Genomic DNA, 16684 nt, shown 5'->3' on the forward strand with positions numbered 1-16684 from the left:
AATTGGCCTCATTTTTGGATCATGTTAAGTTTATGTGAAAGTGGGGTTCGTGTTATTTATTCTTTAGTTTTCTATGTTGTGTCGTGTGTGCTGTTGTTTGTTTGTCTTTTTCATTTTTAGCCATGACGTTGTCAGTTTGTTTTAGATTTATGAGTTTGACTGTCCCTTTGGTATCTTTCGTCCCTCTTTTGTAATAAAGCTTTATATTTAGCACTATCACCATAACATCTATTGTTAGTAAAGACGCTGAGAAATTTCAGCTTGTGCACTCCTTTTATATAGATAGACTTTTTTTTAGAAGTTAGTTTCTGGTTTGAATGGTTTTACAGTAGTCATTTGGGGTGCCCTTTATAGCTTGCTCTATGATGTGAGGTTAGGTTCCCCGTTGAAGATCGTACTTTGACCTATAATGGTTTACTTTTACAAATTGTGACTTGTATAGAGTTGTTTCATTGGCACTCATACCACATCTTTTTATTTCTATCAACAAATTCTTTATGGACACTACATCAAGTAACAACTAAAGAGAAACATTAAATTCAAAAATGTTTTTATAATCTATTTCATAAATTTATAAATTTTCTCAGAATCTTTTATATAACTTTACAAATGTTTCTTGAAATCTAATTTCAATCTTTTCATGTTATTAACAAAGAAGTCTGGGACATAAGCTGTGACGTTGAGATTTCTGCCGTCCATGAATTCTGGAATAACAATGGACCTGGCATGTAAATGTAATGGTAGGTAACGCACTTCAGCTTGTCGTATTCTCAGACGAGTCAGCATGTCGGGAAAGATCTTCTGTAATTAAAACAAATTATTGAATAACTACATCATGTAAGTTCTACAAGATACATTTTATACAATTGGACACACAACCTGTACTGTTAATTGACCAAGCATGTGTGCTGTTAAATAACCAAGCATGTGTGCTGTTAAAAAACCAAGCATGTGTGCTGTTAAATAACCAAGCATGTGTGCTGTTAATTGACCAAGCGTGTGTGCTGTTAATTGACCAAGCATGTGTGCTGTTAATTGACCAAGCATGTGTGCTGTTAATTGACCAAGCGTGTGTGCTGTTTTATGACCAGTCTTATATCATTGGTGAGCACTATATGCTTGTCACACAAAAAGATTGTAAATACATAAACCTGTTTTATGATGTCACAAGTATTCCTCTACAGGTGAAATAATTATGTCAGTATTACACATTTGATATCTGGCATAAATTTTGTTTGCATTCTATTAGAATTATAAGTATAATCAATCTCCATAACATTTCATTGTTAATTTCAATCAAATTTAGTTTAAACGATGTCAGGAAATCAAAAACAGATTGATGGGTCAATCTAAAGATACTGTGTCATGAACATGTATGAAATATTTGCTACTGGACATTAGGCAAACAACAATCAACCAATCTAAATATATATATTGCACATTTTAAAAATTTTGAAAGATTTGAATAAAATCAAATCAAGTTTATTGTAAATCGTAGGCCTCAAGCTCATAGTAAATTTATTAAACAAGAGTGCACACGCTGAAATGTCTCGCCTTCTTTACTAATCATTGATATTATGTTGATAGTCCTAAGTATAAAGCTTTATCAAAAACTGTCACATAAACTTAACATTAACCAAGATAACTAAACAAAGACCAATGAACCATGAAAATGAAGTCAAGGTCAGATGAACCATGCTAGGCAGACATGTACAGCTAACAATGCCTCCATACAACAAATATAGTTAACCTATTACTTATATTTTAAGAAAAATAGACCAAAACACAAAAACTTAACACTGAGCAATGAACCGTGAAAATGAGGTCGAGGTCAAACAAAACCTGCGCGACTGACATATAGATCATAAAATATTTCCATACACCAAATATAGTTAAACTATGGCATATAGTATTAGATAAAAAGACCAAAACTCAAAAACTTAACTTTGACCACTCAACCATGAAAATGAGGTCAAGGTCAGATGACATCTGCCCGCTAGACATGTACATCTTACAACCATTCCATACAACAAATATAGTAGATCTATTGCATAAAGTATGAGAAAAACAGACCAAAACACAACAAGAGTGCACACGCTGAAATGTCTCGCCTTCTATACTAATCATTGATATTATGTTGATAGTCCTAAGTATAAAGCTAAGCTTTATTACAACTGTCACATAAACTTAACATTAACCAAGATAACTAAACAAAGACCAATGAACCTTGAAAAAGAGGTCCAGGTCAGATGAACCATGCCAGGCAGACAGGTACAGCTAACAATGCTTCTATACAACATATATAGTTGACACATTACTTATAGTTTAAGAAAAATAGACCAAAACACAAAAACTTAACACTATGCAATGAACCATAAAAATGAGGTCACGGTTAAATCAAACCTGCTCGACTGACATAAAGATCATAAAATATTTCCATACACCAAATATAGTTGACCTATGGCATATAGCATTAGATAAAAAGACCAAAACTCAAAAACTTAACTTTGACCACTGAACCATGAAAATGAGGTCAAGGTCACATGACATCTGCCCGCTAGACATGTACACTTAACAATCATTCCATACAACAAATATAGTAGACCTATTGCATATGGTATGAGAAAAACAGACCAAAACACAAAAATTTAACTATAACCACTGAACCATGAAAATGAGGTCAAGGTCAGATGACACCTGCCAGTTGGACATGTACACCTTACAGTCCTTCCATACACCGAATATACTAGCCGTATTGCTTATAGTATCTGAGATATGGACTTGACCATCAAAACTTAACCTTGTTCACTGATCCATGAAATGAGGTCGAGGTCAAGTGAAAACTGTCTGTCAGACACTAGGACCTTGCAAGGTACGCACATATCAAATATAGTTGTCCTATTACTTATAATAAGAGAGAATTCAACATTACAAAAAATTTGAACTTTTTTTTCAAGTGGTCACTGAACCATGAAAATGAGGTCAAGGACATTGGACATGTGACTGATGGAAACTTGGTAACATGAAGTATCTATATACAAAGTATGAAGCATCTAGGTCTTCCACCTTCTAAAATATAAAGCTTTTAAGAAGTGAGCTAACGCCGCCGCCGTAGCTGCCGCCGCCGCCGGATCACTATCCCTATGTCGAGCTTTCTGCAACAAAAGTTGCAGGCTTGACAAAAACTTAACTATAACCACTGAACCATGAAAATGAGGTCAAGGTCAGATGACACCTGCCAGTTGGACATGTACACCTTACAGTCCTTTCATACACCGAATATACTAGAACTATTGCTTATAGTATCTGAGATATGGACTTGACCACCAAAACTTAACCTTCTTCACTGATCCATGAAATGAGTGAAAACTGTCTGACAAGCATGAGGACCTTGCAAGGTACGCATATACCAAATATAATTATCCTATTACTTATAATAAGAGAGAATTCAACATTACAAAAAATCTGAACTTTTTTTTCAAGTGGTCACTGAACCATGAAAATGAGGTCAAGGACATTTGACATGTGACTGACGGAAACTTCGTAACATGAGGCATCTATATACAAAGTATGAAGCATCCAGGTCTTCCACCTTCTAAAATATATAGCTTTTAAAAAGTCAGCTAACGCCGCTGCTGTAGGATCACTATCCCTATGTCGAGCTTTCTGCAACAAAAGTTGCAGGCTCGACAAATACACAATTTATGATTTAAAATGAATAAAAAAAAACCAACACATATTTTAAGTATGTAAAGTATATAGTTATTACAATGTAAAATTTTTGTTATAGACCAGTTTGTTGAAGGTCTAAGTTGCTCAAGTACAATTTTATTGCATTGCCAAACTGCTGCATACAACCTACAATCTACCTTGTACTAAATACATACCTGAGGGGCCATTTTGGTTATATGTGAATATTTGTGATCTCCTAGGATAGGTGTGTTCAGTCCAAAGAACATGTGTGCTCTTATCTGATGTTTTACACCTGTAATCAGAAAAAAAATAAGAAACAAAGTAAACAAAAGCTCAGGTAGATTTTGACATTTCCACCTTCACTCATCTTTACTAATTATCTAATAAAAATAAAAAGATGTGTTATAAATGCCATTTAGACAACTATGCACCTACAGAATAGAAAGAGGATGTTCACTGTATGGGCTTCAATGATAAGCAATCCCATAATGTATATATTCAATTACATACTCAAAATGAATCTTCTATCTTTGTATAACAAAATAATAATTAAATGTTGTTTGTTTATGTAATAAACGCCTAGTGGCAAATAATTATGTTATCGATTCTAATATTTGACTTGTTCTTCTTTCAAACTGAATTTTACTGTGTGTTTTGCTGTGTATTTTTTTTAAACCACATTGGCTAGAGATATAGGGGGACGGTTGAGATCTCACAGCACATGTTTAACTCTGCTGCATTTTTGCAACTATCCAAAGTCGGGAACCTCTGGCCTTTGTTGGTCATGTAAGTGTTCTTTTTAAATTTTGGTTCATTTATTTGTTTCAAAGTTTAGTGTGTTGTCTTTTTTGCTGAACTAGTATAAATTACCCTTTTTCAGCTATTAAAGCATGCCTTCAGGAGTGGGATTTATCACTGTATTGAAGACCCTTTGGTGGCATTTGGGTTGTTTTCTGCTCATTGGTCCGGTTGTTGTCTCTTTGACGCATTCCTTTTTCATTCTCATCTTCAACTAAACAACACTAAATCCTAATCAACCAACTATGTTTTTACAGAGTTACTATCCATCACTTACTTGTCAGGGGAATACATTCTACTAGAGCAGCATTGCCTGACGTTGCCAATACTTTAAACTGAGTTACTGTGCATCACTTACTTGTCAAGGGAATACATTCTACTAAAGCCGCAGTGCCTGATGTTGCCAATACTTTATACTGAGTTACTGCTTTGAATGTTCCTTTAGATCTATTGAATCCTTCTGGTTTCAGAACCATCTTAAAATACATGAAATAGTAAACATAATTTATGGTTATTTATATTTTATTATGTATTATATTGATTGATATAACTTCATTACTCAACGCAATGTACTGTTTTGAGTCAACCTAGCAAATCTTAATGAAGGATTTATACAGCTAAAGAAGTAGAAGTTTTTGTTGTGATATATTGTATCATTGATTATATATACATGTACCACACACTAAATATCTCCTTATATTCATATGACTCTACTGTTTGTTTTATTTTATGATATGTGTTTCAAAAACCCTACTGTAAATTGTAATTAATTTTACAAAAAAGGAGTGATCAAATTTTGGTGTGTTAAAAGATTAATGTGTGTGTTTACTACAGAGTTTTCTGTATAATGTTGTCATTTTTCACTGTTTCATTTTTGCAATAGACATTTCAAATTACCCAGTTGAATTCAAAAATGTGATAGAAAAATTATTATCTTTATGAATATAAACAAATGCATAAACTTTGAAGAGTTTACTCTGTATTGCTTACATTCACTTCACTTAAACTTTGGTGGATTAGTTGTCTCATTGGCAATCATACCATATTTTTTATAAATCAATACAGGATTTTCACTTATAACAATTTGTTATTGCCAACTGACAGCTTTGAAGAATAACAGCTGCTATCCTAAAAACGAAATTATTGCTGCGTTAGTCTGTAAAGGTGCTGTGGCAGCAATCCACTAACATAGGTTAGTTATACAAAACAGACATTTTGTCTTTAGAACTATTGTGCTGCATGTGTTGTTAAGTTGCAGTTTTTTCACCATCCATAAACCATAACTACATATTTCATATTTTAACCCTTAGTTTAAACATATTTATTTATAGTGGATTGGGAAACAAGTTTTGCAACTTATATTAATCCCTTTCCACTTTCAGCGTCGGGTGCGAGTGCTGCCTTGTTGCGGCATTAGCCTGCTCTTTTTCGAAATCTACAAGGGTGTCTTTAACTTGCAAGAGATATGGCTCTCTCTTAACACGGGTCAGCCATTTATCGTCCCCTTCTGATGGACTATCATCGTTTCCTCAAGACCATACTCGCAAATGGTGTCAAGGGAGAGTCGAAAATTCAGTCTCTGAAATTTTCATCCCAGACGGGAATCGAACTAGGAACCTTTGTGTTAGTAGTCCAATGCACTAACCACTACACCCTTACCCTATATTTTCCATCTATCTTGCCCTCTGCAACTGGTATGTCTATCACACCTGAAAAAAATAAATTCACATTTTTCATACAAAGTTTGCATCTATTTATTTCTCGACTTTGTATGCAAAAATGATAGAGTTGTTCCTCAATGTATCATGTAATCAGCCAAGCATCAACTTCAATACATCAATCAATCCGGTTAATCAGAGAAGACGCAGATGTAAATAAAACAATGGATGAAGAAAGGTAGGTTCAGTAAGACCCCTTTTTGGCCCCAAAATATAGCAGTTTTAGAAAATTGTGAAAATGTAATCTTTATTAAGCTAATTTTTGGAAAGTAAAATGCTTCTGTTACATAAATATGAGCTGTTTTAGACAATACAATACACAAATATCGTGTTCTAGCATCATTAAGTCATGCTAAATTACTGAAATCTTCAAAATTTTAGCATTTTGGCTAATTATTAGACGGTTTCCGTCTAAAATGAAAGTGGCCGCATTCGTGTTCATTAATAATATTGAAAAGTAAGTTGTATTTGATGATAATACAAAACATATATAAAGGTTGAGGATGAACACGGATGCTTTCATTTTTGACAAAAAACATCTGAAAAGTGACGTTTTTTGGCATGTTTGATAGATTTTTCATATTTAAGCTTGAATCAGGGCGTTTTTAATGACTAAATCAGTTAAAATCTTTCACATAAACTGATCGAATAAATTGAAATAGACACTTAAAAGTGTTTAAAAAAGGTCTAAAAACTTTCTTTGGATGAATCTGAAATTTGAGGCCAAAATCGGCCCTTACCGGACCTACTCCTTTGAAAGCCTATAAAGTAGTGTCTATACAAAGTAAGTATGCATTTTAAAAGAAACTATAAAATAAAGGGATTTTTGGTTATTCCAATGCAAACAGACCAATGAGAAATAAGTTCCAGATTAAACCCAACAAATGCTGATGCTTAATTCTCCCATATACATTTATTGAAAAGCCATTTTAATCAATATGTTTAATTTAACTGTTCTCTCCTTTCTCATTAAAATATTCTAAAATTCTTCAATAAGCTGTCGATTCAGCATTCTTGAATTACTTGTATTTCAATATGTTCATTGTGCACGTATCTACAATGTACATGTAACCGCCTTACAATCATCACTTGAATCTGTCACTTGTAAATGTGTAAGTGTAAAAGTGTGTTAGTGTGTTGTAAGTGTGTAACAGTGAAACATCAAACATGTGATAGAAACTTATGACTTACCTTCCTCAGGCTGAGGGATGCCTTTGGTCAAAACAAAGAATTTCTTTATCACTTCATTTTTCTTATAAGCTTCTGTTAATCTGAAGGCCATCATTTCTGTTCTATAATATAAAGATAAATCAACAAATCAACAAATCATTCAACAAATACTGTAAATTCAGAAATTATTGCTTGCATTTATTATTGCCTTTTTGTCATTTTTGACTAAAATGTGATTTTAATTTTGTGACATTGAGGAAAATTCTGTATTCAAACTTCAAATTATTGCGATTATAACCCTGTTGCATTTTCCCCAATAATGAAAACATCGCAATAATTTCTAAATTTTCATTACTTCACTTCAAAAATGTTGTGCTTTTAAAGCCTTTTTCTGAATATACTATCATCAGTTATGTTCACTTCCAAACTTTTGAAAGCCAGAAATGCATAAACACCTATAATACATTACCAGCTTTATGACCAAAATGGGCCTTAAACTATAGCCTAATTCAATATTACATGTCACAGTAGAAGCTAATTCACACTCTTTATATTTCATTATCTGTCCAGTCCAACAAGCAAGACTACCGTATTTGGAAAAATTTCCACTTTCTGTATTTATTCATTCCCTGTGACATTATTCAATTTCAAACAGACACACTACAAAGAGAGCTGAGTTGGTCTAGTAGAAAACAGAATAAGGTGTCTTTGATTCTTCATAGTAATTAACATGGCCTAAAATGAACCTGGAAGAAAACCGAATATGAACTGTGAGGTAAACAGTAATTTTACCTTTCTCATATTGCATAACATAGAAGCATAATAACAGGAGACAATATAAGATGCGGTATGATTGCAAATAAGACAACTCTCCATTGAAGTAACAATCTGTAAAAAGTAAACCATTATAGGTCAAAGTGCAATGTATATTATATCGAACGCAAAAAAGTTTGTTTACCTGTTATTTTTACAAAAGTTGATCCAATAGCTACATTATTACTGTATAAACATTGATAAACATAACATACTTTGCTAACAAGATAATCCCTGTTGAATCTCTGTCTAGGTGTGTTATAAGGTGGAGCTTCTTCAGTTCTGGGTCAACATGGTTCTTTAACTTTTCTAAACAGTTCTGTATAGTCAAATGACCTCCAGGGCCGTCTAAAAATAATCAAAATATAAATACATGTACTCAAAATACAAAGAAAACATACAAAGCACAACTTTTGACAAAGTTTAAAAACTAAAACAAGAGTGCACACGCTGAAATGCCTCGCCTTCTTTACTAATTATTGATATTATATTGATAGTCCTAAATATAAAGCTTTATTACAACTGTCACATAAACTTAACATTAACCAAGAAAAATAAACATTGACAAATAAACCATGAAAATGAGGTCAAGTTCAGATGAACCATGCCAGGCAGGCATGTACAGATAAGAATTTTTCATACAACAAATATAGCTGACCTATTGCTTATAGTCTAAGAAAAACAGACAAAAACACAAAAACTTAACACTGAGCAATGAACTCTGAAAATGAGGTCAAGGTCTACGCGACTGACATATCAATCATAAAATATTTCCATACACCAAATATAGTTGACCTATTGCATATAGTATTAGAAATCCAGATGCTCCGCAGGGCACAGCTTTATATGACCGCAGAGTTCGAACCCTGAACATTGGGGCAAGTATGGACACAACATTCAAGCTTGATACAGCTCTGAATTTGGATTGTGATTAAATAGTTGACACAACACAGGTTTCTGACACATAATGAATGTGGTCTAAGAACTTAAACTTAAAAACTTTAAATTTCAAATTGGACATTACCTATTATTGTCTGATATCCAAAATCTAAATACATGGTTAGATTCAACATATCAAAGAACCCCAAGAATTCAATTTTTGATGAAATCAAATAAAGTTCAATTTTAGACCCTTTAGACCTCAAAGTGGACCAATCTGATAACCGGGCCCAAACATCAAATATCTAAATACATGGTTAGATTAGACTAAAGTTATGGTGCGAAAACCAATAAAAATGCTTATTTGGGCCCCTTTTTGGTCCCTTATTCCTAAACTGTTGGGACCTCAACTCCCAAAATCAATCCAAACCTTCCTTTTGTGTTCATAAACATTGTGTTTAAGTTTCATTGATTTCTGTTTACTTATACTAAAGTAATTGTGCAAAAACCAAGAATAATGCTTATTTGGGCCCTTTTTTGGCCCCTTATTCCTAAACTGTTGGGACCAAAACTCCCAAAGTCAATCCCAACCTTCCGTTGGTGGTCATACACCTTGTGTCAAAATTTCATAGATTTCTATTTACTTAAACTAAAGTTATAGTGCCAAAACCAAGAAAATGCTTATTTGGGCCCTTTTCGGCACCTAATTCCCAAAATGTTGGTATTAAAACTTCCAAAATCAATCCCAACCTTCCTTTTATGGTCATAAACCTTGTGTTTAAATTTCATAGATTCTATTCACTTATACTAAAGTTCTAGTGCGAAAACAAAAGTCTTTGGAGGCTGACGACGACGGACTACGACGACGCCAACGTGATACCAATATACGACCAAATTTTTTAATTTTGCGGTCGTATAAAAAGACCAAAACTCAAAAACTTAACTTAGACCACTGAACTATGAAATGAGGTCAAGGTCAGATGACAACTGCCAGCTAGACATATACACCTCACAATCATTCCATACAACAAATATAACCGGTAGTAGACTAATATTGCATAAAGTATAAGAAAAATGGACCAAAACACAAAATCTTAACTATAACCACTGAACCATGAAAATGAGGTCAAGGTCAAATGACACCTACCAGTTGGACCTGTACACCTTACAATCCTTCCAAACACCGAATATACTAGACCTATTGCTTACAGTATCTGAGATATGGACTTGACCACCAAAACTTAACCTTGTTCACTGATCCATGAAATGAGGTCAAGGTCAAGTGAAAACTGTCTGACAGGCATGAGAACCTTGCAAGGTACGCACATACCAAATACAGTTATCCTATTACTTATAATAAGAGAGAATTTACCATTACAAAGATTCTTAACTTTTGTTTCAAGTAGTCACTGAACATTGGACATGTGACTGACGGAAACTTCATAACATGAGGCATCCATATACAAAGTATGAAGCATCCAGGTCTTTCACCTACTAAAATATAAAGCTTTAAAGAAGTTAGCTAACTCCGCCGCCGCAGCCACCGGATCACTATCCCTATGTCGAGCTTTCTGGGACAAAAGTTGCAGGCTCAACAAAACTAGAGGCTCTAAAGAGCCTGTGTCGCTCACCTTGGTCTATGTGAATATTAAAGGAAGCAGATGGATTCATGACAAAATTGTGTTTTGGTGATGGTGATGTGTTTGTCATCTTACTTTACTGAACATTCTTGCTGCTTAAAATTATCTCTATCTATAATGAACTTGGCCCATTAGTTTCAGTGGAAAATGTTAGTAAAAATTTACAAATTTTATGAAAATTGTTAAAAATTGACTATAAAGAACAATAACTCCTAAGGGGGTCAATTGACCATTTCGGTCATGTTGACTTATTTGTAAATCTTACTTTGCTGAACATTATTGTTGTTTACAGTTTATCTCTATTTATAATAATATTCAAGATAATGACCAAAAACAGAAAAATTTCCTTAAAATTACATATTCAGGGGCAGCAACCCAACAACGGGTTGTCTGATTCATCTGAAAATTTCAGGGCAGATAGATCTTGACCTGATAAACAATTTTACCCTGTGTCAGATTTGCTCTAAATGCTTTGGTTTTTGAGTTATAAGCCAAAAACTGTATTTTACCCCTATGTTCTATTTTTAGCCATGGCGGCCATCTTGGTTGGTTGGCGGGGTCACGCCACACATTTTTTTAAACTAGATACCCCAATGATGATTGTGATCAAGTTTGGTTTTATTTGGCCCAGCAGTTTCAGAGGAGAAGATTTTTGTAAAAGTTAACGACGACGGACGACGGACGACGACGATGGACGCAAAGTGATGGGAAAAGCTCACTTGGCCCTTCGGGCCAGGTGAGCTAAAAAGGCAATATCTTCCCAAAAGAATTATGAATTGGCAAAAATAGTATAGAGCTTTTAAAAATCCCACTCGAAATTCATATTGTAATCTTTGATCATATATAACTTTTGCCAAGTTTGGAAATAAAAGAAGAATGTGCCCATTGGATGTAGATGCCCAATCTTGTAAATATGTGAGAGTTAAAGTACTAGTTTAAACCTATTGGCGTTTTGTTAACTCCCTTTTTGAAACTTACCAACACAAGGCATTCCATAGGGTTTACTGATGGCTATAACATCATCTGGAAGAAAAAGTTCAGATTAATTCTTTTACATTTTATTCCTAAAATAGAAAGTTGTCTATAGGTCAAGGTCTAATGACTCCAATAGATATAGGAAGATGTGGTGTGAGTGCCAATGAGACAACTCTCCATCCAAATAGCAATTTATAAAAGTAAACAATTATAGGTCAAGTCTGAAAAAATTAAAGTAAATTTAACTGAGATTAGACTTTCAAACATGTGCCATTTACACCAAGGTCAAAAATATGATAAAATCTTCATCTTCACAGTATGACTTCTTTGTTAGAGATTTTAAAATTTAACTTCAAGTTCATAAATTCATTACAATTAAGATTGCCCAATATTATCATAAAGCTTGCTAACAACTTTTGTTGAGGTTATAACAATCAACCTTTAGCCTCTGTTTCTTTAATTACCTTTGTCTTGCAGAATACAAAGATCTGTAGAGGTCATAACAATTCATCTTTAACCTTATTTTTTCAATTATTTCTATCTTGCACAATACCATGACAAAGCTTGCTAATAACTTTCAGAGACTCAGGTCATAACAATCAATATTAAGCCTCTGTTTCATTGATTATCTTTGCCTTGCAGTATATTTTTTCAATTATTTCTACCTTACACAATACTATGACAAAGCTTGCTAACAACTTCTGTAGAGGTCATATGAATTAACCTTTAACCTCAGATTCTTATTTACCTCTATCATACACAATACTATGATAAAGCTTGCTAACTACCTCTGTAGAGGTCATATGAATTAACCTTTAACCTCAGATTCTTATTTACCTCTATCATACACAATACTATGATAAAGCTTGCTAACTACCTCTGTAGAGGTCATATCAATTAACCTTTAACCTCAGATTCTTATTTACCTCTATCATACACAATACTATGATAAATCTTGCATAAGACCTCTGTAGAGGTCATATCAATTAACCTTTAACCTCAGATTCTTATTTACCTCTATCATACACAATACTATGATAAATCTTGCTGAAGACCTCTGTAGAGGTCATATGAATTAACCTTTAACCTCAGATTCTTATTTACCTCTATCATACACAATACTATGATATAGCTTGTTAACGACCTCTGTAGAGGTCATATCAATTAACCTTTAACCTCAGATTCTTATTTACCTCTGTCATACACAATACTATGATAAAGCTTGCTAACGACCTCTGTAGAGGTCATATTGTGTAACTGTTCCATCATTTCTTTGTTTTGCCTCATCTTCTTTCTTATTGGTTCTGTTGGTTCTGTATTAAATGGTTCAATATAAGGTCAAAGGTTAAAACACTATGGATCGAACTCTTTCCAAATTGAGAATTGTATACATTAATAACTTCATTTTTTAATAATTATTTTTTTATGCATTGCATATATACATGATATACATTTGCAAGAGCTACCGAGTACTTGCTCAAATTTCATCTCAAAATTATATCATCTAAATTTATTCTAGTGACTGAGTTATTAAGTATAAACCTGAAAAGTTGAGAATTGTGCACAGCTGGTAAGCACATGGTTTTAAAGCTTTGAAATATTTATCATGTTTATGAGGACCTTTAACATATATGGTTAAGCATTTCATTATTACTGTGGCAATAACCATGATAACTGGTAAAATATTGAAGCAGAAATAATTAGCATGTATATGCATGATATGTGTGATGAACATGATGATGTGAATGACACTTGTGTTCTAGAAATTTCTTTACATTATTTTGGTTAAAAACAAGTTATATATCACATGATAGATAAAGGAAGATGTGGTATGAGTGTCAATGAGACAACTCTCCATCCAAGTCACAATTAATAAAAGTAAACTAACAGTATTATAGGTCAAGGTACAGCCTTCAACACAGAGCCTTGGCTCACAGTGAACAGCAAGCTATAAAGGGCCCCAAAAATTACTAGTGTAAAACCATTCAAACAGGAAAACCAACAGTCTAATCTTAATAAAAACGAGAAACAAGAAACACTTATGAACCACATAAACAGATGAAAACCACTTAACATCAGATTCCTGACTTATATACATGTAGGACAGGTGCAAACAATTCTACATGCAAGCAAATTTGAAACAGGTATTTATTATAATGTACCTTTAGACAATATAGATTTATCTTCAAGCTCATCTCTTATTTTTTTGGCAGCTTCCTCAGCTGTAGAGAGACTTTTCTCCTCATGCTGTTTTCTTGAAGAGACAGTTTGTTTACGATTATAAGCAGATGACTTTTGATGTTCTATGGATAAATCAAGAGTAATTTTACTTTGTTTTATATCATTTGAGTTTCTATTTTCTACTTCTGGCTGGTTCTTATTGTTTGTCTTTTCTGTTGTATGTAAATTATTGAAATATTGACTTTCAATTGAAGTTTCATGATCATTTAGTTGGTTATAATCAATTTCTTCTAATGAAACAGGCGATAATTTATTATTTTCTTGTTTATCTTCTCTATATTGAGGATCAGATAATATATCTGGTTTAATGTTGGTATTTTCATTTAAGCCATCTTTAGCACTTTCATGCTTCAGTGCATAATCAAAATATTGCTGATCTATTATGTTACTTTGAGTTTCACTAAAAGATTCTAATTGTACATTTGCACTGTCATGTCTATGATCTGAAATATTTGAACCATTTCTGTTTGATTCATGTACAGTGTCAAAATATTGCTGGTCTATAAAGTTATCATGGTTCTCATCAGTCACAGATTTAGCTTCAAGATCAGAGTTTTCCAGTGTGCTCTCCTGCTTTAATAAATAGGGAAAATATTGTGTCTCAACAGTAGAAGATGTGTTGTTAGACATTTTTGTTTGTTTGTCCATCTCTCGGTTTACAGAAAAGTAATTTTGATCAGTATCATGAGAAAATCTATACTCTTCACTATCAGTTTTTCTGTCATATTCAATTTTGGCTGGATGTTTCCTTTCATAATCTCTGTTTTCTCTTCTTGATGTCACATTTATGTCTTGTCTAGTTGGCTGTTGTCTAGGATTTTTTAAATTTAATGAGAAATTTTGTAGGATATCACCCTTATTGTCTACTGAGTCAAAATCTTGTGTTGAAACGTCTGAGACTATTGAACGAGAATCCATATTGATATCCATTCGCATGCTGTCAGTATTTGAAGCATTGACATTTTTCACCTTTCTTCTTTGTCGCTTTGTTTTAACGTTGTATGATTCATTTTCATCAGAAGACTGGCTTGTTACGAACTTATTTGAAACACCTGGATCTAAGCGAACAAATCCGTACAGCACTTGAACTGTGTCATATTTTTTCTTACGAAGAATATTGGGAATGTTGTATTTTATTGCCAACTCTTCTGTTTTGAGGGACACCTCTGGATTTACACGAGGCTGAAGTGATTCATAAAATGCATTAATGCCATATATGTCATTTTCTTTACAAACATCATTTGTGACTTTATACTCAGATGTTTGTTCTTCTATCTTGGTAATTTGTGAAGAAATATATCTGTCCTCAATGTACCGTATGTTAAGATATTTATTTCGTTTAAAAATAATCCTTAAACTACGAGTAATGTTGGATCGTTGTGCTAAATTCATCCCAACACAATTTCGCATGGGCGCTGACATCTTGAAAATACTAAATACCGAAACCTTGCCGGTGCTCGGAAATCGGGTCTCACTAATTAGCGACAACAAGCGTCAAGAAGCGACAACAAGCGTCAACAAGCGACAAGAAGCGACAACAAGAATTATTTTAGCGACAACAAGTGACAAGAAGACTATTTAGCGACAAGAAAACATTTTTTTTTATTAAAATTTAAGAAATTTGTATGTAATGTTTTTTTAAATATACAAGCAGATATGTCTTATTAAAATGTTTTATTATATACTATTAGATAGACGAAGAAATGAAACATTTGTGACCGGGAAGAAAGAGATTCTTTCTTTAATAATCATGCTTTGTCATTTAATATTTGTCTAGAAACCCTGTCTTCAACCAAAATTTGTGTCAATATTTTCAGAACAATGATGCACAAATAATTCATTTTGTGAGCTAAATATATATTGCACGAAAAGAGTTTTAAAAAACAAATTATAAGATAAATAATATGTTCTAAAATACAAGGAAAAGTAATCTCATAATACAATAATTAAACGTAATACTGGCTGTTATACATAAGTAAGTAAGTAAGTAAGTAAATTTTATTTAGAGTCGGCATATATATACATTATAACAGAGAAAACATGAGCTCTGGTGAGCTCTTTAACCGACTATCACATTAAAAATCATGCAGCATCATGCAAATACTACCAAATAAAACATGCAATATAATGAAAGCAAACTTCTATTTGATTTGTGAGCCTCCAGAGTCAAAGCTCATGTGGCAAGCGCCTCTATGTGCATTGAAGCGGGGGAATCAACAAATCACTTGACGATCATAAAATATAACAAACTAAAAGCATACAAACAATAAATAAATAAAAATAAGCACTAGCATTTAATGGCAGATATATATTTAAAAAATGCATAAAAAGCAGAGCAAAAGGCCATTATAAAAAGAAAGAAAGAAATTTCAGCTTTGAGACAGCACTGAATGGAAACGACATGAACTGCAGAAGCATTTTTGACCCCCACACCAGGAATTTATGTAATTCCTAAACTGGTCAAAAGAAGTCATGAGTCTAGCCTCATTAGGAAGTGAGTTCCATACTTGTGCTGCCTCAAATCTAAAAGATCTTTTACCATAACTGGACGTTCTAGGTCTAGGTACCTCAGCAGTGTTTACATACCTGAAATTATATGAATTGTTTTTTATTACAACTAAATCTTGAATAAATAAAGGACATTTTTTTATTAATTATTTTAAAGGTCTCCAAGGCAATTGAGCGCATTCTACGAGTTTTTAATGATGGAAGGTTCGAAATCTGTAGGAGTGTTTCGTATGAGCTCAGATGGTCTTC

General features: G+C 33.2%; 1 protein-coding gene across 1 annotated transcript; it reads right to left on the reverse strand.

Moving 5' to 3' along the window:
- Positions 1-533: 533 nt before the first annotated feature.
- LOC139527483 (uncharacterized) lies at positions 534-15372 on the reverse strand. Its single transcript, XM_071322965.1, has 9 exons — positions 13849-15372; positions 12880-12999; positions 11690-11734; positions 8408-8540; positions 7401-7501; positions 6151-6200; positions 4850-4967; positions 3888-3985; positions 534-801 (listed from the first exon to the last, which is right to left on the reverse strand). The coding sequence occupies exons 1-9, from the start codon at positions 15347-15349 to the stop codon at positions 604-606; spliced, it is 2364 nt and encodes a 787-aa protein (XP_071179066.1). The 5' UTR covers positions 15350-15372; the 3' UTR covers positions 534-603.
- Between the last annotated feature and the right edge of the window lie 1312 nt (positions 15373-16684).

This window comes from Mytilus edulis, chromosome 6, assembly GCF_963676685.1.
Source record: "Mytilus edulis chromosome 6, xbMytEdul2.2, whole genome shotgun sequence".
NCBI lineage: Eukaryota > Metazoa > Mollusca > Bivalvia > Mytilida > Mytilidae > Mytilus > Mytilus edulis.

Coding starts and splice junctions, on each gene's coding strand:
- LOC139527483 (XM_071322965.1), bottom strand. CDS start 15,349: ATGTCAGCGCCCATGCGAAATTGTGTTGGGATGAATTTAGCACAACGA. Junction 7,502..8,407: donor GGGATTATCTTGTTAGCAAA/GTATGTTATGTT, acceptor TTTATATTATAG/AACAGAAATGATGGCCTTCA. Junction 802..3,887: donor TAACCAAAATGGCCCCTCAG/GTATGTATTTAG, acceptor TTTTAATTACAG/AAGATCTTTCCCGACATGCT.